General features: G+C 38.4%; 1 protein-coding gene across 3 annotated transcripts in view; it reads right to left on the bottom strand.

The window, feature by feature from the left end:
• Window positions 1-3,710: 3,710 nt before the first annotated feature.
• LOC122079241 (probable cyclic nucleotide-gated ion channel 20, chloroplastic) overlaps window positions 3,711-22,995 on the bottom strand; it is a 51,514-nt gene continuing 32,229 nt past the window's right edge. For all 3 annotated transcript variants that reach the window (XM_042645526.1, XM_042645528.1, XM_042645527.1), the window contains 7 exons: window positions 21,736-22,002; window positions 16,987-17,132; window positions 12,168-12,245; window positions 10,746-10,875; window positions 8,703-8,949; window positions 8,006-8,165; window positions 3,711-4,024 (listed from right to left, as the gene is read on the bottom strand). In XM_042645526.1, coding sequence (XP_042501460.1) covers window positions 3,916-4,024; window positions 8,006-8,165; window positions 8,703-8,949; window positions 10,746-10,875; window positions 12,168-12,245; window positions 16,987-17,132; window positions 21,736-22,002 — 1,137 coding nt within the window. In that variant the 3' untranslated portion in view covers window positions 3,711-3,915. The remainder of the gene's footprint in view (window positions 4,025-8,005; window positions 8,166-8,702; window positions 8,950-10,745; window positions 10,876-12,167; window positions 12,246-16,986; window positions 17,133-21,735; window positions 22,003-22,995) is intronic.

The following is a 22,995-nucleotide window of genomic DNA, read 5'->3' as shown; positions in this document are numbered from 1 at the left end:
TTTATTGAAGTCAAGGTGTGCATTAAGGGCCGGTTTGATAACGTTTCTGTCATTTTTGTTTCAAGAAACAGCAGAAACATAAATTTTTGTTTCTAGAAATAGAAACGGAATTGAAGGTGTTTGATAAGTCATGCTTTTAGAAGTCGATAGTAACCAGTGAAAGAATAGCCACAAGTCGTTTCCAGAAACAACGAAACAAGTTCAACTTGTTTCACCTGAATCGTTTCTTGAACCATAAATAGGTAGAAAATTCTATTTCTATTTCTAAAAACAAGTGAAATGAAACAGTTTTATCAAACGATTTTTGCTCCGTTTCTGGTGTTTCTGGAAACAAAAAAAGGCAGAAACGCGTTTCTTGAAACGTTATCAAACGGGCCCTAAGAAACTAAACTACTACTCAACATGACTCATCAGTTTTTTTTTTTTTTTTTTTGGGTGGGGTGGAAATACACAAAATTTATGCATTGGGAATTACTCCAAAGGGGCAATAAAAGAACATCATAAACCGTTTGAGTCGAGGCGAAACTGGATTGGTCAGCCCAAATCCACCACAATCCGGTTCATCTTCATGCCAAAAAGTACACGCATTGCCCCAGTCCATTTGTTGACCTTATATTGGTGATGTGTACAAATTCAAACCAAATCACAAGGCATGTGCCCAACAAACATGGGTTGAATTGGGCTACAAATCTAGGCTCAAGTTGAAGGCTTGTTCTTACTCACCTTACCTCTCATGCTATAACCGGTCCAAACCCAGTCCCAGCCCAACAATGCAAAGGGAAAGTTTTGAGAAAATGAAAGGCTCTCTCTGTCCTCTTCTATTTTGGTTAGTTGCAGGCTGAAGATTATACTTCATTGCATTCTGAAAATGGTAAGATATTTGCTGATCTATCCATTAATGTACTAGGTAGGTAGCCTTTAATTCTCATGAAGCACGAGGTTTATTTTTATTTTACAGCATATGAAGCTTGAGGTATTGCAGCCAATGCATGATATGATGCACCAGAGAAAAGCTTCTGGTGTTATCATCTGGGAAAGCATTCTAAGTCACATATTATGTGATTGAGTTGTTAGCAAGCAAAAGGTTCCCACCCCCGACACCCAACCCACCCAAAAAAAAAAAAAAAAATTGCTGCACCAAACTAGGAAACAGCATAGGCTTAGTCAAATGATTAATTAGATGAATCTATACACCTATCCAGTCATTGGATGAATCATTTGCAGGCAGAAATCAATAGACCAATAGTAACAACAAAATTGAAACATTCTTTTAGTGTCAGAATACATTCTAGTGGTTGAAAGGTCTTCCTTGCCATTTTTAAATTCTTAGGATTCAGTGATAAATGGATTAATCCGGTAAATCATTTAATCAACACCACATATTTCTCAATAAAATTAAATGGATCTGCTTTTAATATGTTTCAGGCCACTAGAGGAATCCGTCAATGATGCCCTCTCAACCCTTTCCTTTTCATCACCGTGATGGAGGGCCTTTCTAGACTCTTGGCCACATATAGAGAGTTGAACATTTTTCAGGGTATTAAGATTGCAAGGCATGCCCCGGAAATATCACATCTCTTTTTTGCTGATGATATTTTTATCTTCTATAAGGCCACACAGGAAGGAAGACCATCAACCATCAAGTGCATTATAGATCTGTTCTTGAATCTTTCTGGGCTGACCATTAATTTTGACAAGAGCGGTCTTGCTTTTAGCTCTAATGTTACAGAAGGCTCTAAAAAGCTCTTGATCAAAATTATTGGGATCAAGGAAATGACCTGTGACTCAATTTATTTGGGCACCAATTTGTTTCACTCTAGGAATAGAATAGTGCAATTTAACAAAATAATAGATAGAGACAAGAATAAACTTGGACTATGGAAGTCCAGACTTCTATCCTATGCTGGGAGAAGTGTTCTCCTCCACTCATCTTTAGCTTCAATTCCTTCATATCTAATGTTGTGTTTTATCTTCCCCAAGAAAGTATGCAAGACATTGGACTCAATTTTCTTGCATTTCTGGAATGGAGATGATGACAGGGCAAGAAAACCACACCTCATCGGCTAGGATAAAATCTGCCAACCAAAACTTGCAGGAGGGTTAGGATTTAGGAATGTTGAATCTCATAATATGGCACTCCTACTAAAGTTGGGTTGGAGACTCATCTCCGATGAGAATAGCATTTGGAGCAAAATTCTCAAGTACAAATACTTTGCAAATAGGTCTGTCTTTGACCCTAGAACTCTGAAGGCCAGAGCTTCTCCATGTTGGAATAGCATTGCTAGAACTCTCCCCATTTTGAAAAAGACAATCTTTCGGAAAATAGGTAATGGCTCACACTTTTTTCTGGTTTGATCCTTAGATTCGAGTTAATAATGTCACCATTGAGCTGCATAACTTCTTAAACCATAGTGATAACAATAATCACTATTCTGAATCTGTTAGTACATACACCTCAAACAATCTCTGGGACCTAGAACGTTTGATGTCTTTCACCCCTGCTTGTCACTGATTATATTGCTCAAACCCCATTATTACATCAAAATGACAGATGGTGGTACATCCTTTCTAAGGAGGGATCTTTCACAACTAAATTAACTGCCAAGTTTCTCAGCACCAATGCACTAACAAACTTCCATGCTTGCTCAAACAGGTATTGTTGCTTGTCTCCATGGTCTCGATGGTGGTGATTTTTCTGGAAAATCAATATCCACCCAAATTTAAGTTTTTCTTTTGAAGAGTGATCAATGATGGATTACCTACCAAAGATATATTGTCTAAGTGGGTGGAGATTGACTCCATGTGTAGTCTTTGCCACTCCCAGCAAGAGTCTGCATACCATTTAATGTTTGATTGTGAGTTCACAAGGAAGACATGGGCCGCAAGCCCTATGGGTTTTAAACCTAACCTTCTTCCTTTTGATTTAGGAAACTAGTCTCCTTTTATTTCAACTCTGGATCACTCCCCAAAAAAGACTTGAAATGGTTCTTTTCTGTCTTTATTATCACTTGTTACTTTATCTAGATCTACAGAAATAAAATCATGTTCTCTGCACAAACTACAGATCCTATCACCATAATTAAGCATATTGAGTATTGGATTGCGAATGGAGTTACTTGCAAATTCTCAAAAGACCAGGTAATATCTAACACAGATCTATACTACACGGCTCTGATGATGACACAAAGCTCAAATTTACTTATCATAACAAGTGCTATAGATAAGATAAAAAATATGTTTGCTTGGGCTTTAGCTTTTATTTATTTATTTTTTTTAAAGTTATCTCATGTGAAGCAAACTATGTATTGACAAGAGTAACTGGTGAGGCAGAGGTGTTAGGTCTTCTCCAAGGGCCGACAAGAGCACGGGCCAATAAATGGGTGATCGAAGAAGTTTGGAGTGATGCGGACAGTCTAACGAAGTTTTTTGATAAAGAAATTGATAAAATGTTAACTTTATGGCCAAGAACACTAATCATCCTAAGTGATGAGTTGGACAATTATCATAGCTATCCTACGTTTGGTTTACTAAAAACAGATGGTATCCTAGCAAACCTGAAATCTATGGCTTATGAAGCATTATCTGGTAGGAAACCAATATTTAGAACAGACATGACATGTAATATATATTATGCTATCTAATGCTATATCTTCTCTTTTGGCTGATCAAAAAGAAAAAAAAAAAACAAGAAGGAAGAAGACATGCTAAGGTAGATAATGGAATTGAGATTTTACATTTACACTAATGATTTTGAGTATACATACCTACAATGGACTTTCTTCAATAGGATGATCAGACAATGGATTTGACGATATTTACATCAAAACATACGTAAGTTATGGAGTAGGTTATATTTGCATCAATTCAAAGAAGCACATGCTGCAACAAAATAAACTTCAATATCACACTGGAAGCCTATGTTTCACCATTAGAGGCATGCAACCGGTTTAAACGTTTCTTTCTGTATCTCCATGCTACTTGAATTCCGGTTGCTGCAAATCCTCTCCAATAGGGTGATTCATATCTGTCAAGAAGAACACAAGGTCAAATTTTGGGGCACACAAAAATAAACAAAGTCTACTAATTTTGTATCCTTTTCACACGGAGAAAGAAATGTTATTCAATTTATTATCATTACATTGCAAGTATGATGGTTAAAACTACGAAAACCTTCGCCTCCTAAGTCATAGCACCCAATGGAATGCAATGCATGTCCAGTGAATTAAGACTCTTTTATGTCCTGAAAGAGAGCCACAGTATATTTCAGGGATGCCCACTTTGAATATTAATTATTTTTCTGCTAAAAAAAAAGCATCAAGTAATTGTAGATCTGAATCTGCAACCCATAAGCAGGTTGTAAGAAAAGTTTGGCCCCACCCCCCCTCCCGGCGAAAAAAGAAAGGGACTTAAAAAAAATTTTAATCAGCCATGCTCATTTACGGATAGTGGGCTTCTGCTGCACCTATTGCCACATAAACTCTCAAAAACTGTGCTAATCCCAGGAAAGCTCCCCTTCTCAATAAGGTTCCCACTGAAGGTACAATAAGCAGTCAAAATTAGTACATAATTCAAGAAAAACAAACAAAAGTGAGCACTCCTCATCTGGCTATCCACCGTGATAACATCCAAGTTCTTTTAAACGGATGAATCTTAACATCCCATGGATATTCAGCCATAATGACATTGAACTCACTAACCACTTTGTGAACCCATGGAGAAGCCAAATTTTAGAGGGAACCAATGCGGTGGAGGAAGAACTACCATTGATGGTATGCCTTATTCAGTCTTGTAGGGAGTTCGATCTGAATGGATTCACTTATTGAAGTGGTTACAAAGATTATTGTGTATGCAAATACTGGGGAACCCTTTTGTTCATTAAGTTTGGTGGGGATAGTTAAGTAAATATCCAACCCAAAAGGTTGAACTATTCAGGAGAGGGACTCACAGGTAAATGAGGTGGCGAAAGGCTTTAGGGATAAATAACTTGGGACTATTCTCCCAAAACTCCCCCTCGTGTGCAGGCAAGACAGAACTGAAAACACGTGCACAGATAGAACAGGACAATGCAGAACAGGAGCAGGATCGAGACTGCCTCTGACACCATGTCAGATTCCAACCAAAAAGACACTAGTAAAAGAACATTTGTCATCCTAGTAACAAGAGCAAAGGTCTCAGAATAGTCAATACCACATTCTTGGCTATCTCCCTGAGCGACAAAGAGAGCTTTATAACAATCACTTGAACCATCAGATTTGAGTAAACAGAATAAACCCAATGATGAATGATGACAGTAGTGTTCCAAGGAGTAGGCACAAGGTCCCAAGTATCATTATCCAATATGGCCTGAAGTTCAGATGCAGTAGACTCTTGCCGATAAGGAATATGACAAGTCTGGTGGTAAGATTTAGGCATAGAAACAGAATTGGGAGGCGCAAAAGAAAAGTAACAGGATCTAACAGAGAAAGCAAACAAATGATGTAGAAGGATAAAGAGATGCAAGCAAAGTGGTAGAACAGTAGCAGGAAACCCACACTAGTTAGGAGGTTTAGAAACCCTTTTGGAACAACATAATACCAGATTAGAATTAGAAACAAGAGCATCAACAGATAAATCAGCAGATGAAAAAATATTTTGATCCACAGAAGTAGCAATAGGATAAGTGAGAGAAGTGGAAGAAGATTGGGTGGAGGGACTCATAGAGTCACAGGTATATTAGGCGATGGAAAGCTTAAGGGTAACTGATGTGGGACTATTCTTCCATGTTAGATAAAGTGAGAAAGCCCACCTTAAGGCATTACGAGGAGATGGTCCAAGGGTAAATTAAGACTTGTACAAGGTTTCAAATAACAAAGGTTGGACTATACCTCTATAACTCCCAACATCTCCACAGTCACCCTCACATGTAGCTTCAAAATACAAGTAAATATTCATCTTAAGGAGGACAACAAACGGAACCCGACTCTGATACCAGTAAATATCAAACACAAAAGTTGGAACTATTGGGTGGAGGGACTCATAGGTATATGAGGCGACGGAAGGCTTTAGGGGTAACCGAAGCGATACCATACTCCCAACCAGTTGAGAATTGTGAAGGAAGATCTTGGAATTACTATCCTTTGTACATCTAGAGAAAATAATCAAGCAATCAATACTTTGGGCAGATTGGGCTTGTGCAGGCAAGGCAACCATGTTTTTTCTCTCTTACCACATGCAAAGACAGTTTTTATTTTATTTTTTTTAAGTTAGCTAATGTGCCACGAGGTTTTTTTTTCCAGAATTTATTAATTTTAGTTTATTTATAGCTTTCATAGCTGATGCGGTAAAAATTGACCGGGTGATCTTCCCTGCAGTTCCTGGTGCTTTGGCCGACCTGCACAGAAGAGGACGGAAGAGCCGGGCTAACTCGACAGGGGACTCTCCGATTCCTAAGTCAGATCTTTCCACAGCAGATGCTCAAGAGAGCTTTTCCAGTAAAAGAAGTGATTGATCGATCCTCTATGATGGAGGCTTACCTTCATATTTATAGACTGCTGATGGAGAGAGAAAGAAGGGCGTTTGTGGAGAGTCCTGTTCAGGCATAGAGTCCTTGAGGGGAGTGGCTCCATGATTCTGAGAATATTTCGAGTTCCAGGGCATATTCTGGGAATATTCTCCATTGATCTCGGAGGTGCAAGTCGTGAGAGGGGTGGACGCCTTTGATGACGTGTAGTGGATAGAGTCCTGCCCCCGTAATCAGGGATCACGTCCCTTTAATGTAGGAGTAGATGCATGCACGTTTCTGGGTGCCTTACTTGACTATGCCGAGCCGAGGTGACAGGTTGGTCGAGCCGAGGTGACTGGTAGCACGGCCTGATGGAAGGCCGAGGTGACAGCATGGCCTGATGGAGGATCGAGGTGGAAGCATGGCCTAATGGAGGGCCGAGGTAATAGCACAGCCTGATGGAGGGCCGAGGTAATAGCACGGCCTGATGAAATGCCGAGGTGGAAGCACGGCCTGATGGAGGGCCGAGGTAGTAGCATGGCCTGATGAGATTCCAAGGTGGCAGCACGGCCTGATGGAGGGCCGAGGTGGTAGCACAACCTGATGAGATGCCAAGGTGACAGCACGGCCTAATGAGATGCCGAGGTGGTAGCATGGCCTGATGGAGGGCCGAGGTGGTAGCACGGCCCGATGAGATGCCGAAGTGGTAGCATGGTCTGATGGAGTGCCAAGGTGGCAGCACGGCCTGATGGAAGGCCGAGGTGGTAGCACGGTCTGATGAGATGCCGAGGTGGTAGCACATCCTGATGGAGGGCCGAGGTGGTAGCATGGCCTGATGAGATGCCGAGGTGGAAGCACGGCCTGATGGAGGGCCGAGGTGGTAGCACGGCCTGAGAAGGGCCGAGGTGGTAGCACGGCCTGATGGAGGGCCGAGGAAGTAGCACGGCCTGATGAGATGCCGAGGTGGCAGCACGGTCTGATGGTGGGCCGAGGTAGTAGCACGGCATGATGAGATGCCGAGGTGGCAGCACAGCCTGATGGAGGGCCGAGGTGGTGGCACGGCCTAATGGAGGGCCGAGGTGGTAGCACGGCCTGATGGAGGGCCGAGGTGCAGCAATGGTCAGGACGATCCCTGCCCGTCCTGTGGTTGGGAATAAATACCCTCATCAATAGCCAATGAATGTTATTTTATATGCCATGAGGTTTTTATTTTATTATTGTACTTTTGGATAAACTGGCTTATGTGCCACAGGGTTTATGTCCTCATCAGGCTGTGATGATCTAGATTTACCAAAAAAGTTTTAAGGATATGCCCGTGGTCTTGGAATGTTCTAATTTCAAAAAGAAAAAGGGAAGTGGGAAGCTATATTATGCCCATTACTGATTTGATTTTTCATGTAAAAGCTAGCTTTCAGATTATTGCATGTAATGTGTAGCATGGTGTTTAACATGTACAACCGTCAGCATGCGAAGGCCTGTTCTATATGCAGTGCATAACTAGAATAAGTTAAGTGTATTAATAACCTTATGGCTCCTTGAACACGTGAATTTCGCAAAAATCTGGCAAAAAGACCGGTGACTTCTTCTAGATCAGAAGCTCGGAGTGAAAATGCTTCCACGTTAGTTAAGCACCTCACCATCCTGTTTGAAAGTAATCGTCCTGGCATTCTGAGTTTCTGTCCATCTGTAAATGAAAATGTTTCAACATATCTGTCGTCATGCATTCAATATCAAAACAGCACATAAAGTCAATGCTAATTAAAGTACAAAACCACACCAGGACATAACTAGGAAGATTAGAAGTTACAGCACAAAGAGTAGAAGTGGATGGGGAACAACTACCTATCCTAGGATTAGCATATTCCTGATTTTACATGATTGGATGGCCCTAACATTCTAAATCATCAGATTCTTTTTAGCCTAAAAAAAAAAACTATGGATCAGACAAGATATTGTGGGTTTGGTGATAGTATCACTCTTATCTGCCTACACTTATGCAAAAGAACCAGGAGACAATGGATGGTAGCATCCCGAATTCCCCCATAGGAGCAATTTCCCACCATCTGTATGTGACAAAGCATCACCTTCCATTCCCATGCAAATTTCTTCAGCTAAGAAACAAAAATGTGAAAGATATTTCCATACCCATTTACTGGTTTACAAAGCATTCCTTTAAATTTTCACTTCTTTCTTTATCTGTTTAACCAAGGGATATTTATACCTTTGTTCACTGAAGAGTTTTCAAGACACCATGTGAGAAGCTCCTCACCACAAACATCCCCTATTGACAAAGGAACTGTATTTCGATCTTCTCCAATACTCTCCATTTTCCCTCTCACAATAAAGACCATGGTCTCAATTGGATCTCCGAAATTTAAAATTTTGCTTCCTTTTATGTATGTCTTCTGCCGTAGTCTCTCACGAATGGCATCTAAGATATGATCATCCATCAGGGCAAAAATCCGGACCTGCAAATTGGTATAACTCTAGCGTCTTAGCCCCAACAGATAGAAATTGATAGAGTGTGCATAAATTATGGTTAGACAGAAAGATGTTATGATCTGCATTGAGTGGTGCAAGAGAAAAAATGCAGCCCCTTTAGATCATTTTAAGGTTTCCTATTTTAGACTTTTAGCCTGTTAAAATGTCTTATGCTTTTAGGCTGGTAAGAGGCAGTACTTTCAAGCTATGATGGGTCAGAATGGGAATGGTAATGTGAAAAATCTTGAACGACATTAGTTGGAAACATTAATACAGAGACACATATGAGAAGTATAAGGATGCCACCATAATCCTCACAACCATGAACCTTCTTCCAATGTGGAGCATTAATTCCAAAAATCATGAAAGTCATTTAAATACTAACCAATCCACAATATTTTTATATAAAATTAAAACAGGCTGCATAGATGGAGGGTAAAGTTTGCCTCATTGGCCCACAAATCCGTCAAGTGACATGTTAGATGGGAATCAAATTTTGTAGACAGAGATTCCAAGGTCCACGCCCACCAGTCAAGTGTCAGCCTCATAGGAGTTTGCCTAGTGGCAGCCCAATAGGTGTTGGCTCAGTGACAAAATAAAGCTTTGATAATCCAGGTCTATGGGGGGAGTACGGGGTCTTGCCCGCCAATACATGGATGGCTGGGTTGCATGGATATACATGGTAAGGTATTTGATTGAAAATGGATATGGAATTTGACACATGGACAATCCAGGCATTGGCCTTCCTTTCCAACAGTTGGAGTTGTCACATCCTGCCAAGTGGCAGAAGTACATGGACTAAACAGATAAGTTTGTTGGGCAGTGAAGTGACAAGTTTCCCATTAGAATAAAATGAGTTAGATGGAAGGGATTTGTATGAAACTGGAAATGGGCATCAGTTGCTTTCTACTCACTTCCAGACTGTTTAAAACAAGTTAAATTCAAAGGAAGAAAATAATTATAAAAAGGAATTGAATTGGTCAAATTAGATTCTCTTAAGTCAACAAGAACCTAAAGAACTCTGGCAGTGATGCATGGTATTTTTACGGTGGAAATGAAATGAAAGTAAAGTCTCCTGCATATTCTCTTGGTTAGTAATGCCATGTCATGTGTGCATATATGAATAGCACCGTTCTGTTTGGGCACTCCAGGTAAGATCCATGTGATAACTGATAACACAATAAAAAAGCAATTGATACATACCCACACCACCAACAACAACAAAAGGAAACCCACCCCGCTGAAAAAAAAAAAAAAAAAGGGGCAAAAAGGAACTTTGGGCTACTCAGTTAGGAAGGGGTTCCTGTGGTGCATAGTGCCAATGTGACATGTGGACAGTGATGTGGCTATTCTGACCATTGGATACAGAGGACATGGTCTGAATTACGAGATCAGCTTCATGTCAAATTTCAGAGCCTAATTCAATCAAATACCCACTTGCATTGGGGATGCACCCCTTTGTATGTCCATGCACGTGTACTAGTATTCCAACCACTGTTGTGCACTCTCCCATTGTCCTGATTTTTCAAAGCTCTGCTTGGGATGAAATTTCATATGTGAAATGGGGACCTTGGGTCTACTAGTCCACAAAAATTTGGGTCTTAACTGAGCTGCCATGGGGCAGATTCCCGAGGCAGTGCAGGAACTGTCCTAGGTGGGCTGCGGTGCTGTGCAGAAAACCGTAGCCCAAAGAAAATCATAAACTAACCAGGATCAATGCATAATGCAAAATAGAAAGTAATGCTACTACTATTGTAGCAATTATAGTACATTTAGCACTCACTTTTTTAAGAAATTTAAAAAGATGGCGACGTATTTCTCTCTGTAGGTGCTCTGGCAGATTTTGCAGCAACACTTCTTCATTTACGCCCTGGGTGGCAGCCCAATTAAACCGTTCTGATTCTGTTACTTGTCTGCATTCCATAACAAACACATGCGTCAGAGTAACCAACTACTTTCACACCTCATGTAAACCAATACAACATATACAGAAAGATGATCTGTGTTATGTCTTTGGAGATTGAATTTTAATCAGAAAAAGAAGATTGATATGGAAATTCCTTTTTTTTTTTTAAATGTCTAGAGAAGAATGAATGAAGAAAAAAAGAAGCAAAGAAAAACATATGGACCATTACTGTTTTCGACAAATAAATGGAATTCTACACATCATACATTGTCCAACAAGTGTTATGACTGCAGCAGGAGCTAGGCCATCTCTTGCGAGTTACAGTCCACACAGATGAAATGTAATCGTTCCCAGCTACTGCAAGGTGATTGTTTGAAACAAGTTCACAAAATCTGATGCCCAACTGAACCACCACATGGTGGTTATTTGGGAATTGGGACCAAATGGGGAGACTTCATTCATATGGGCTCTGAGTCTGAGGCATAGTTATCAATTCGGCCGAATAATTCGTGAATTATTCGGCCGAACCGAATTTTATCAAAAATTCGGACCGAATCCGAATTAAAAATAAAATTCTTTAAAATTCGTGACTTTTTCCAAAATGAATATAAATCGCGAATAATTCGGACCAAATCCGAATTAAACCGAATTATTCGGTCCATTTAAACATTATTTAAAAAAAAAAAAAAACACTTTTTTTAAAGAAAAAAAACCCCAATAAGATTTTTTGACCGAATCCTTAAATTAATCGTCCGAATTATTCCGAATAATTCTCCGTCCGAATAATTCCCGAATCCGAATTTGCTAACTATGGTCTAAGGTCATGGATTGGTTAGACAACTCAATAGGTTAGCACAGGGTAGCACTTGCCAGAATGAATCTGACTGCAACTACTAAGGGGCCAGAATCGGTGCTGTTAGGGCTGTGAACAGCTTGGATATTGGTATATATCCATATCCATATCCAACCAGATTTTTTTAATACAGATATCCAATTAAATATATCCATAACACATGATCTGCGTCAATATTGGATAAACTATCCAAATCTGTTAAATTAAAAAAAGATACAGAAAATACTATGTTATACTTACATGAATTAAAGGAAAATTTAGAAGAATATAATTCGATAGCATAGAAAAATTAAACCTATATAAATTAAAGTAAATCGAAACCTTTAGGACTCATTTTAGAAAAGAAACAAAAAAATTATGCGCAGCAGAGTAAAATGTACAAGATTGGAAAAAGAAGGGAAGGAAAAAAAGATAAAAGATAAAGAATTACAGGAAAATGAATTTACCTTCTTAGTTCCACAGGTAAGCGCCGATGACTCATCCACCTTTCAACATCACGACGCCTTAGTTGCATCTCTAATTCTCTTGAGTGGTAAATGAGAAACAATGGCAATTAGTTTCCAAAATCACGAAATAAGAAATTGTTCAAGCATTCAAGAAACTCAAAATTAAAAGGAATTTCCTTAGCAAAAAGTTGTAGTGAGAGACTGTTTGATACTGAGCCAGAGAAATTGAGGACCTACTTACATGCACCAGGGTATAGAGTTTTTCAATTATTGATTTACGTTAAAGTTGTAGTAATGGTGTTGTTTAGTAATTGTGGTGACAGTTAACTATTTATGGAGTTGCTGTTTAATTTGTTGTCTACTGCCATGGGGGATCTTCACTGTTTTTCTCTGTTCTAGTTGTATTCAAGAATGACTCTTACAAGTCACTTATATATAACACTCACCTAGGCTCACAGTAGATATATACACCGAAAGCTGTGAGCTAGGTTTTCTTCTCTTTCGTTAATCCAGCAGTGCATGCGGATATCAATCTCTGATTTGATTAGTCTTTTTCTGCTGCTGTTATGTGGATTAAGAGCCATTCATCACCTATTGGGTCTTAACAGATCTGGAAATACTGCTGGGTTACTGCAGTCAAATCTGACTAGCGGTTCTCCTGCTTTGTCCCCCTTTTGCTGCAAAAACAGATTAGTTATATCTCCATGAATAACCACTGATTACCTAAGAAATCATGGGGTTTATATCCAGAAACCAGTCACCTTTTTACGATCAAATTTGGTCCAGATCAGATCTGGAATCTGATTAATCATGGTAGTTTCTCATTCTCAAAATCTGGAAATCTTGAGTTTCTATTCCTGATCGACTACAGCAACCTATCTAATCACTGGATGGTTTACAGTTTTTTTGGGTTTGACTCTACTGCTTAAAGGTCCTAATGGATTAGAGTTCAGAGCACATCACACTAGTGGATTGTGAGTTATTTAATTATTTTTTAACCTTGTCGTGTTTGTTTTGGAGGCTGGAATACTGGTTTTCTGCAGTAATTGGTTTTTCTACTCTGTGGGTTGAAGCTATACGTGTCTGGTTACAATGGGTGATTCTAAATCTTCTGTGGACTATTGTCAATGTTCAAATTACTTCTATCAAGTTGAATGGCACCTCAATTATCTACTCTGGGCACAGGCTGTCATCAAGCCAAAAGCAAACAGAAATATTTGATTTCTTTCCATCCCCCTTCAAATGATATCAAGTACAAAGACTGGATGAGTGAGAGCGACACATTATTTGTATGGCTGTGGAATAGCATGAAATCATCAGTAGCTGCTAATGTCATGTTCCAAACTACTACTAAAGGTGTGTGGGATGACCTGAATGAGAATTATTCGCAAGACAAGAATTTATCATGAGTTTAAAGCTTACACGAGAATATCTTCTCTTTCAAGAAATATGGCAAATTGTAAGGTGAATATTACAGTGCCCTTAAGGGGGTGCGGGATGAATTAAATCTCTATCAGCCTATCTCAACTGGTGTTGAAGTGTTAAAATATCAGCATGCATAGGTCCAAGTTGCCAAGTTTCTTTCTAGTTTAGACCTTGAGTTTCAGCATGTGAAAAGTTAATTGCTTATAGCAGAAAAGGTGCCTTCAATGAATGAGGCCTTCTGTCACATCTAGAAAGAGCAACCCAGTGCACAAGGCTCCCGCTATTGCGGGGTCTGGGAGGGGCAAGTTGTACGCAGCCTTACCCCCTGCTTCGCAGAAGAGGCTGTTTCCAGGTGTTGAATCTATGACCAACATGTTGCAATAGTGCAACACTGCAACTTAACCGTTGTGCACGAGGCTCCCGCCTTCTGTCACATCTAGCGGGTTGTATATCCTTCCCTTGCCAAATATGAATCCTCAATTCAACCAAGGATAGCTCTACATTTGTTACCAGCAGCTGTGGTCTTGGACGTGGTGTTCCTGGTAGAGGTTGAGGTTCAGGATGAGGGAAAGGACGTGGTGTTGGTGGTTGTGGCGGACAACAATCAAATCAACCTTTATGCCAGTTTTCTCATTTTGGTAAAGCCCAATCACATTGTAGATAAGTGTCGGGAAAAATATGGTAAACCTGAGCGGGCAGAACAGTTGGCCAATTCAACAGTAACCGATGTAGTGTCATCTAATAGCACTAACTCTACCTCTACATTTGGAGTTGGTTCATCAGACTGTTTCTCGAGATGACTATACCTAGCTACTTAAACGTCTTCAACATCTTGATCATTCACTACAACATTAGCTCACGCAGGTATCACTACACTCCTTGCCTCCTCTCCTACCAATTGGGTCACTGACTCTAGTGCATCAAATAATATGACTGGTAAGTCTATTGTATTTTCTTCCTTCCATAAAACTAGTCATCCATCCTAAGTGATCCTTGCTAATGGTTCATTTACTTAGGTTTCCGATCATGGTGCTGTTTCTCCCACCTCATCTTTGTCGTTCTCTTTTGTTTTTTATGTACCTCAATTGCCTTTGAATCTTTATTACTAAGTCAATAAATTGCTCCATCTCCTAGTATCCTTCTTATTATGTCTTCCAGGATCTTTAGATAGGGAAAAATGGTGGAGGCCATGAGAAGGGTAGTGTTTTCCCTTTTGATTGGCATTGTCAGTCAGGGCATTTGTCCCTTTCTAAGCTTCAACACATGCTCCTACTTGCAAGCCAATCTCCCGTATCATGTAAAGCTTTGAGTTTTGGAAAACATCACTGGACTTCCTTTCCTATGTGTGATGTTTCTAGGAACCAGTCTTTATTTTCATTAGTTTACTCTAATATTTGAAGTCCTTGTCATGTCTTAAGTTAGTACGGTTTTACGTATTTTGTTACTTTTGTGGACAATCATTCACACTTGACCTGGTTATATTTACTGAAAGATCGTTAAGAGTTTTTGTCTATCCTTAAATCTTCTTTATAATGAAATAAAAACACATTTTGGTACTTCTCTGAAAATGTTTCACTTGAATAATGCACAGGAGTATACTCAACGTTCAATTTCTTACTTTTTGCTCTGAGCACGGTATTTTACATTAAACTAGTTGCTCCTATACTTCTGAGCAGGATGATGTTGCTGAACAAAAAAATAGACACTTGCTAGAGATTGTTTGTTCTTTATTGTTTCATATGAATGCTCCTAAAAGCTTTAGGGGGATGTTGTCTTGACCGCTTGTTACTTGATCAATTGTATTCCTTCACTTGTTATCAACAATAAATCTCCTATGAGCATTGTTTTTCCTCAATCTCATTTATTTTCTTTACCACCTCGTGTATTTTGTTGCACTTGTTTTGTTCATGTTTTATGGCCGAGCATAAGTGGATTATCTCTAGGAGTCATTAAATGTATTTTTATTGGATATATATGCACTCAAGGGTTATTGTTATTATGACCCTATTATCCATCAACAGTTTGTGAGTGCCGATGTTACCTTATTTGAGAATGCACTATATTTTTCTCTTGAGGGTCGTGATTTGGCAACTTGCATTGTTCCTTTTTTAGATTCTCAACCTACTTCTCAACCATGGTTTGAGGTATCGGTTTCGAGCATGGTTACGATTAGGCCCGAAACACAGATATTTCGAGATCTCGACGAAACCTTGCATTTCTGCTAGCAAGTTCGAGGTTGGGCTTCAATGGCCATATGGCCAAGTTGGGTCCTGAAACTTGTCATCCAACCTATTTTAGGCCTTTTAAACACAGTGAAAACATTATATTTTAAAAAATCAAACCCAACTGGAATTTTGAATTTGGACCCTAGGTTGCTAGTCTACGTTGTATACAATCTCTACACTAAGCTATTCCGCACAATCTTTAGGAGTCTAGAACATGTATAATTCAACACACAGCCCTTGGCAGAAACACGGAACTTTCATTCCATCTCCAATCATTGGTTATATCCTTCTATTTGAAAACCCAAAACAAACCTATTCCTATCCTGAACCAAACAGATAGAGTTCAAACTAACTTGGATTCCTACTAATACTAAACAAAATAAAATAAGGCATACAAGCAAGGTTTAATGTATCGGTACCATGTATCGTATCGATACCCCCCGATACCAATACGATACAATATAGACCGCTACGTTAAACCTTGCTTGTATAGGAATCCTTTTAAAGATAACCATACGCGTATCAATACGATCACACTGATACCGATAAGATACTTCAAACCTTGCATATAGGTCGACAAAAATAACTCCAAGAAAAAATCCCTTATTATCCCCACACATAACTGCATCACAACTCTTGAAAATGACATCCGTAAGTCACTTCCAAATAATTTTGACAACCCTCTTTTACCCCTGAATTAAAAAACTTTTGGGACTAAGAGATGTTCTGAATACACCTATAGAGGTATCATTCAGATGATTCCTATTTTAACAGTACAAGTTGGGCATTTGAGTCACTTGATATGAAGGAAGAGAGAGAGAGAGAGAGAGAGAGAACAAGCCATCGAAATCAACATTTGTATTGCAATTTGGATGGAATATGCTAACCCTGTATAGTTTTCTTATTTACATTAGCAAACAGTTAAAGATTATTGCCACTTCCACCCCCCCCCCAAAAAAAAAAGAAAGAAAAGAAGCAAGAAAAATTTTTAAATAACTAAAATTAAGCTTCATGAAACGTACATCGATGAACATGTAGGATAACATGCAGTCATTGTGATATGTATGTAATGAGCCAATGAGTAAGTCCTTAAATAATTCAAAGACTTAATAATCTTGTATGAAATAACAATATTCAATATTCAGTAGCAGTCTTTAAGAACTTCGTACCTCCGGCCAAGAGATTGGAGAAAGTTCTGCATATTTCCAATAAGTAAAGCAAACAGCAACAAGCCAAGGCCAATGATGCCCATAGTGAAAAGAACTTCCCAAACAAAATAACTTGGAATTTGATTTCCGGCCAAAGTACTTATTTGCTACACCAGAGCAGCAGACACAAAAATGTAAACCCTTCAAGTAAATCTACATATATGATATATCAGATATCTTGACAGATCTAAGACAAAATTTAAAAAAAAAAAAAAAAAAAAAAAAAAATATTTATTTAATAATGTAGATATGAAATTATCACCCTGTATTGATAAGATCCAAACCACCTAGAGACAAGGTTTCACTTGATTTCTCACATTTTTTATAGCACAGCCAGTTAACACTATTGCATATAACTTGTCAGAAAACCCTTCAAGAAATCTAAATAGAAAACAATAATGAGTAGGAGGTAAGAAAACACATACTTTCTACTCTCTCTCTCTCTCTCTCTCTCTCTAAGTGGTTTGTTTGTTTGTTTGTTTATTTTTTATTTTATTTTATTTTTTTTTTATCTTCTTCTTCTTATTATTTATTATTGTTATTATTATTTTCTGAAATTGTAGCAGATGAGAAATCTTCCAGAACTATGCATTTGTGCCTTGCTTCTTGACATTCTCTTGAGGTTAAGCAGTGCCTGTAGCCAAAATCCCAGAATAATTACTCTGTTTTTGAGTTCGAATCTGTAGAAACTAATGTGCTTTCTTCTTCTTCCTTCCCCTTCTTAAATCGGCATCCTATATGAACCAATACATTATGCGGAAAAACACAGGAGGGTTTCGTGTTGCAGAGAAGAAGAGGAGAGAGGAGAGAAGGGAAGAAGTCGATGAACCATCGGATTAATCGGAGTCCATGTGTAGATCATCGGGAAAATCATTGAACGCTCATTGGAGTGTCAGTTGTTGGAGTTTTTTGTGTGTGTGTGTGTGTGTGTGTGTGTGTGTGTGTGTGTGCGAGTGTACGTGTGCGCATCAAAAAGACAGTCCATCAAACATCTTTTACTTCATTGGCTATTATAGTTGAACAATTTGAGAGTACTCCTATTATCTTTCTGAGTGGCCTGAAAGCACTTAGTGTAAATCCATATTATCCATTGGACAGCAATACCTCTTGTGGTCATGTTACTCTGTTCTCCCTTTGGAAGAAGAGAAGTTGTTTCAGCATGGATAAAATACTATCGGTCTTTGGATCGGAGAAGTCCTGTATTGCCACTTTATTCTAGACTCTTACTCATATCTTTAACGGGTAAGAGTCTAGAATTGATAGATGATACGCGGAAAAGAAGTATTACCATAGCTTGCAGAGACTAGGTGGAAGGGTAAAAAAATCCAAGGAGTTGGATGACTTTAAACTCCGGTATTCGGGAGATAAATATGATAGAAGTGGAATAGGCATAGCAGTGGATAGAGATTTAAAAAATGATGATGTGGATGTTAAAACATTTGGTAATAGGATCATAACCATCAAGCTTGTGTTGGAAAAAGAGGTTGTCAATATAATTAGCGCTTACAGCACCCCAAGTAGGATTGGATGAAAGATTAAGATACAACTTTCGATGGATTAGTGTAAGGTTTAGCCAAGGAGAAAAGATTATTATAAGGGGGATTTGAATGGACATGTTGGAAGTGATCGTAAAGGCTATGAAAGAGTATATGCAAGGTATGTTTTTGGATAGAATAATGAGGGGACTTCAGTTTTAGATTTTGTTGTGGCTTATGATTTATCCATAGTAAACACATGCTTTAAAAAAAGAGGATAATTTAGTTACCTTCAAATATGAACATAGTAGTCAAATAGAACAAGAAAAACCAATAAGTTATTATGTAAGGATTGTAAGGTTATACCACGGGAGAGCCTAACCACACAAAATAGATTAGTGATCATGGATATGTGTCTTATAATGCCAAATCGTAAGAAATGTGAGATTATTTGCCCCCTAGCATAAGGCGGTGAATCTTAAAAGGAGAAAACTTTAAATCATTTACTAATAAATAGGTCAAACAATGAAGTTGGGACTTTGATGGAGACACTAATATGATGTGGAACAAAATGACCACTTGTATTAAGAAAGTTGCTAACGATGGCTTAGACGAATCCAAAGGAAAACGTTAGACATCAAGGGAGACTTCGTATTGGGATGACAAGGTTCAAGCAGCCAGTAAGGCTAAGAAAGCTAGTTCTAAGACATATGGCAAAGGAGTAAGGATATAGAGGATTTCTAAGAAGATAAAAATTTGCTAGAAATGAAGCTAAGAAGATTGTGAGAAAAGCAAAGGCGAACAACTATGAAAATCTTTATAACAATTTGAGCATAAAAGAAGGGGAAAAGCTAAAGGTATAAACCATAGTTCATCGTTTCGGAAATCTTGACCTAAATTTCAAATATTTTGGTGGTCTCGGTGGACCTCAAGATGACCAGTTTCAGAAATTTTGGAATTTTCGACCCAAATTTCTAGCAATAACGAAGAAAAATACCCGGTTTTGACCATGTTTCAGATATATCAACCTAAATTTCAGTTTCAACCAAGGTCGAACCCCAAGATTTAGAACTTTGCATAAAAATAATGAGCTTTACTATGAAATTATGAGAGAGAGAGAGAGAGAGTTATTGAAACTCGCCTGAGACAAGAAACTATTATTACGGATAACCGATTTGGTTTTATGCCAGGAAGATCAACGACAAAAGTTATTTACTAAGGAAACTCACGAAAAGATTAAGAGAATGTAAGAAGAATCTCCATATGATCTTTATTGACCTAGAAAAAGCTTATGACAGAGCCCTCGAGAGTTAATAAGGCAAGTATTAGAATAGAGACTCAAGTAAATAAGTGGATGTAGTTAAAGATACGTATAATGGTGTGGTGACTAGTGTAAGAATTGTGGGGGGGGGGAAAGGAAGTATATTCCCAATTACAATTCGGTAACATCACGAATCAGCTTTAAACCCTTATTTGTTGCACTCATTATAGATGCAATAGCCAGAGATATTCAATATCAGGTCCCTTTGTGTATGCTTTTGTTGATGATATTGTTTTGGTGGATGAGACAAAAGTAGGGATTAGATAAGGTACTAAAAATTGACGAGAGGAAGATTATGCAATGTAATTATTTTAGGTATCTGAGCTCAATCATAATAAATAAGGAGAAATAGAGAATGATGTTACACAGAATTAAATATGATGGACGAAGTGGAGACGATCTGGAGTGTTGTGTGATCAACATATTCCTTCAAAACTTGAAGGAAAATTTTATAAGACAATTATAAGACCAGCTATAATGTATTATACGGAATGTTGTGTAGTCAAGAAAAATCATATCAATAAACTCGGCATAGCTGAGATGAGGATGTTGCGATTGATGTGTGGTAAAACTAGGAAAGATAAAATAAGAAATGAACAAATTAGAGTTGATTATGGATTAGCTCCGATACATGATAAGATGAAAGAAAGTCGTTTGAGGTAGCATGGCCATGTACCAAGGAGGCCTTTAAATGCTCCAGTACGGAGGAGTTATTTGATTCAGATTAAAGAGCTAAAGGAACCAAGGGTAGACAATAGGATTAGTGATGAGGAAATACATGCCTAGCATAGGCCTTGTAACAAGTATGGCTTTGAATAGAGCTAATTAGAGGAAAGGATCCATGTAGCCGACCCAATTTAGTTGGGATAAGGCTGAGTTGAATTGAGTTAATTGTTGTTATAAGCCTCTCCTTGTTGCATAATTGGAGGTGATGATGCGATGTAGATCGAATGACCAGCAGCATTGTTCAGCAGCCAGCCCTTAAACCCCATCAAAACAACCAGCAAAGCCCCTACTCAAGCCAAATCCAGACCAGATTTAGCCTTGAAGACCAACAGCCAAAAGCCTATCAAGCTCCAGCCTTCAAAGGCCCAGTAGTTAAAAGTCTTTTTTATGTTTTATATTAGGCCCATTAAAAACCTTATTAAGTGGAGTCCTGCACAGGAAGTGTTCTATTTTCCTTTCATAATAGTTTCTCTTTTTTGTAGTTTCCATTCTTGTATGTGTTGCTTCATTATTTAAGAAAGAGAAAGGGCTGGAGAAGGCAACGATTTTTGCTATTGTAAGTTATATGTTGCTGCTGTAATGTTCTGGTGAGAAACAGTAAGTCAACCGGTGAGAATCTGGACAGACTGGTGAGATAATGGTCGAGGCCTTGGAAGAGAAATCCAGGTCAAATCATACTCCTATTCTTCTTTTTTCTGTCTCTTAGATGGAGGTATGCATATCATCGTTTTTCTGTGTCCTCACTGGTTCATTAGACTAGGTTTGGAAGAGAATATTCTCTTTCTTAAATCTGGAAATATCAATGTTGACTCTGTTTACAGCCTAACAGCACTTTCACGGTATGGCCCATGGGTAACTCACTAAAGAAGCTAGAACTAGCTTGCTTTACAAGTTGAGGAATAGCTTATTCAAATATTCAATAAGGTAAAAGCTAGCTTGCTCAAAAAGCTAAAAGGTAGCTCACTTAAGAAGCTAAAACCCATCCTTAGATTCACATGACTCTTTAAATTACACAACCATTTCATGTTCTATCATCCCAACTTTATTCAAGCACAACGTACAGGTAAGAGTGTGGGACTTTGCTAATTGGCTTCTGCCCAACAAGTAATGAAAATGAGTACCTTGTCCAGTATAAGTGAGTCAATGAACAAAAACATAAACAAAGTATGTGAGATATAATGACAATACCTGGAAACCCCAAAATAAGGAATAGACATATCTTGTAAGGATGCTAGGCTCTGTGGTAAGCTTAACAGCTTGGGAGTAAATCCCAAAATTGAAGTGCTGACTATCTTTAATTAAACAATCAGTAGCATTTGCATTGTGCGTCCACTGTTTCCATTCTCCATCTACTTGAAAACTCTCAATATTCTCCCCATGTCCGCAATCTATGAATGTGGTACAATTCCTCAGCTTAGAGTCAGAGCAGGCTTTTCGCAGACACTGATTTACCCTCTGAGAAGAAAGTTAAAATGGTAAAGCAAAGGGAAAAAAAAGGAAAGTCCAACCTTATACACGCACTAATAGTGCATGTGTAAACAAACAACAATTGTCTATCTATTAACAATATGAGGGAAAACTTCATGTAAATATAAAAAACGTAAAGCTACCACATTCTATAAATAGTGGAAAGTAAAAACCAAGCAATCCTTGTATTCATCAACTGCGGATATGTTGCGTAGGAAAATCAACTAAAAAATGGAATCTGTTACTGATTGTATGCAATCAAGTAAGAAAGTAAGTTATAGAGCACATCAACATAGTTGAGGAGCAGAATGTGCAACATGACGTACACGAAGATGCAAGCCAGACCCTTTTTCTATTCAAGATTAACCTAGGGCCTGACAACCAACAGTGAATAATAAAAAATCAAATATACACTCTAAACCAAGTCATTCAATTGACTTTTGACTGAGAGAAGTACTTGAGGCTTCCAACAACATGATACCTATAAGTAGTGCTGGCCCTTTCAAGATTATCAAGAAGATAAGGGCAACAATGTATTTGAGTTGCCAAAGGATATTGTCATTTGCGCGTCTTCAATATTGAATAACTCCTTACGTAACATGGTGACCAAGATCCTAATTCACAATGAGAAGCACCTACAGCCAAGGTTTAAAGTATCGGTTCATATCGTACCGTATCAGCTGATATGTATCATTATAGGCCAGTGCATGGAAAATTTTAAATCCTTGTGTATCCATATATATCGTACGATACATATCGATACGCATCGATACATATGAAAACGTACATTTCACCTCAATTTTTTTTTATTTTCCATAGAGTATCGATACGTATGTATCAACCGATACATACCAATACTGTATGATACATATTGATACGGTACGCTACGGTCATATAATGGCCAGGATGGGTCATTTCTCAGCAAAACGCGATTTTTTTAGAGGAGTTTTTGTATCAAAGTTGCTGCCAGCCATTTTTCTC

This window comes from Macadamia integrifolia, chromosome 5 (assembly GCF_013358625.1).
Source record: "Macadamia integrifolia cultivar HAES 741 chromosome 5, SCU_Mint_v3, whole genome shotgun sequence".
NCBI classification, from domain to species: Eukaryota; Viridiplantae; Streptophyta; class Magnoliopsida; order Proteales; family Proteaceae; genus Macadamia; species Macadamia integrifolia.
The sequence above is the reverse complement of the archived record's forward strand: the minus strand, read 5'-3'. Positions and strand labels throughout refer to the sequence as shown.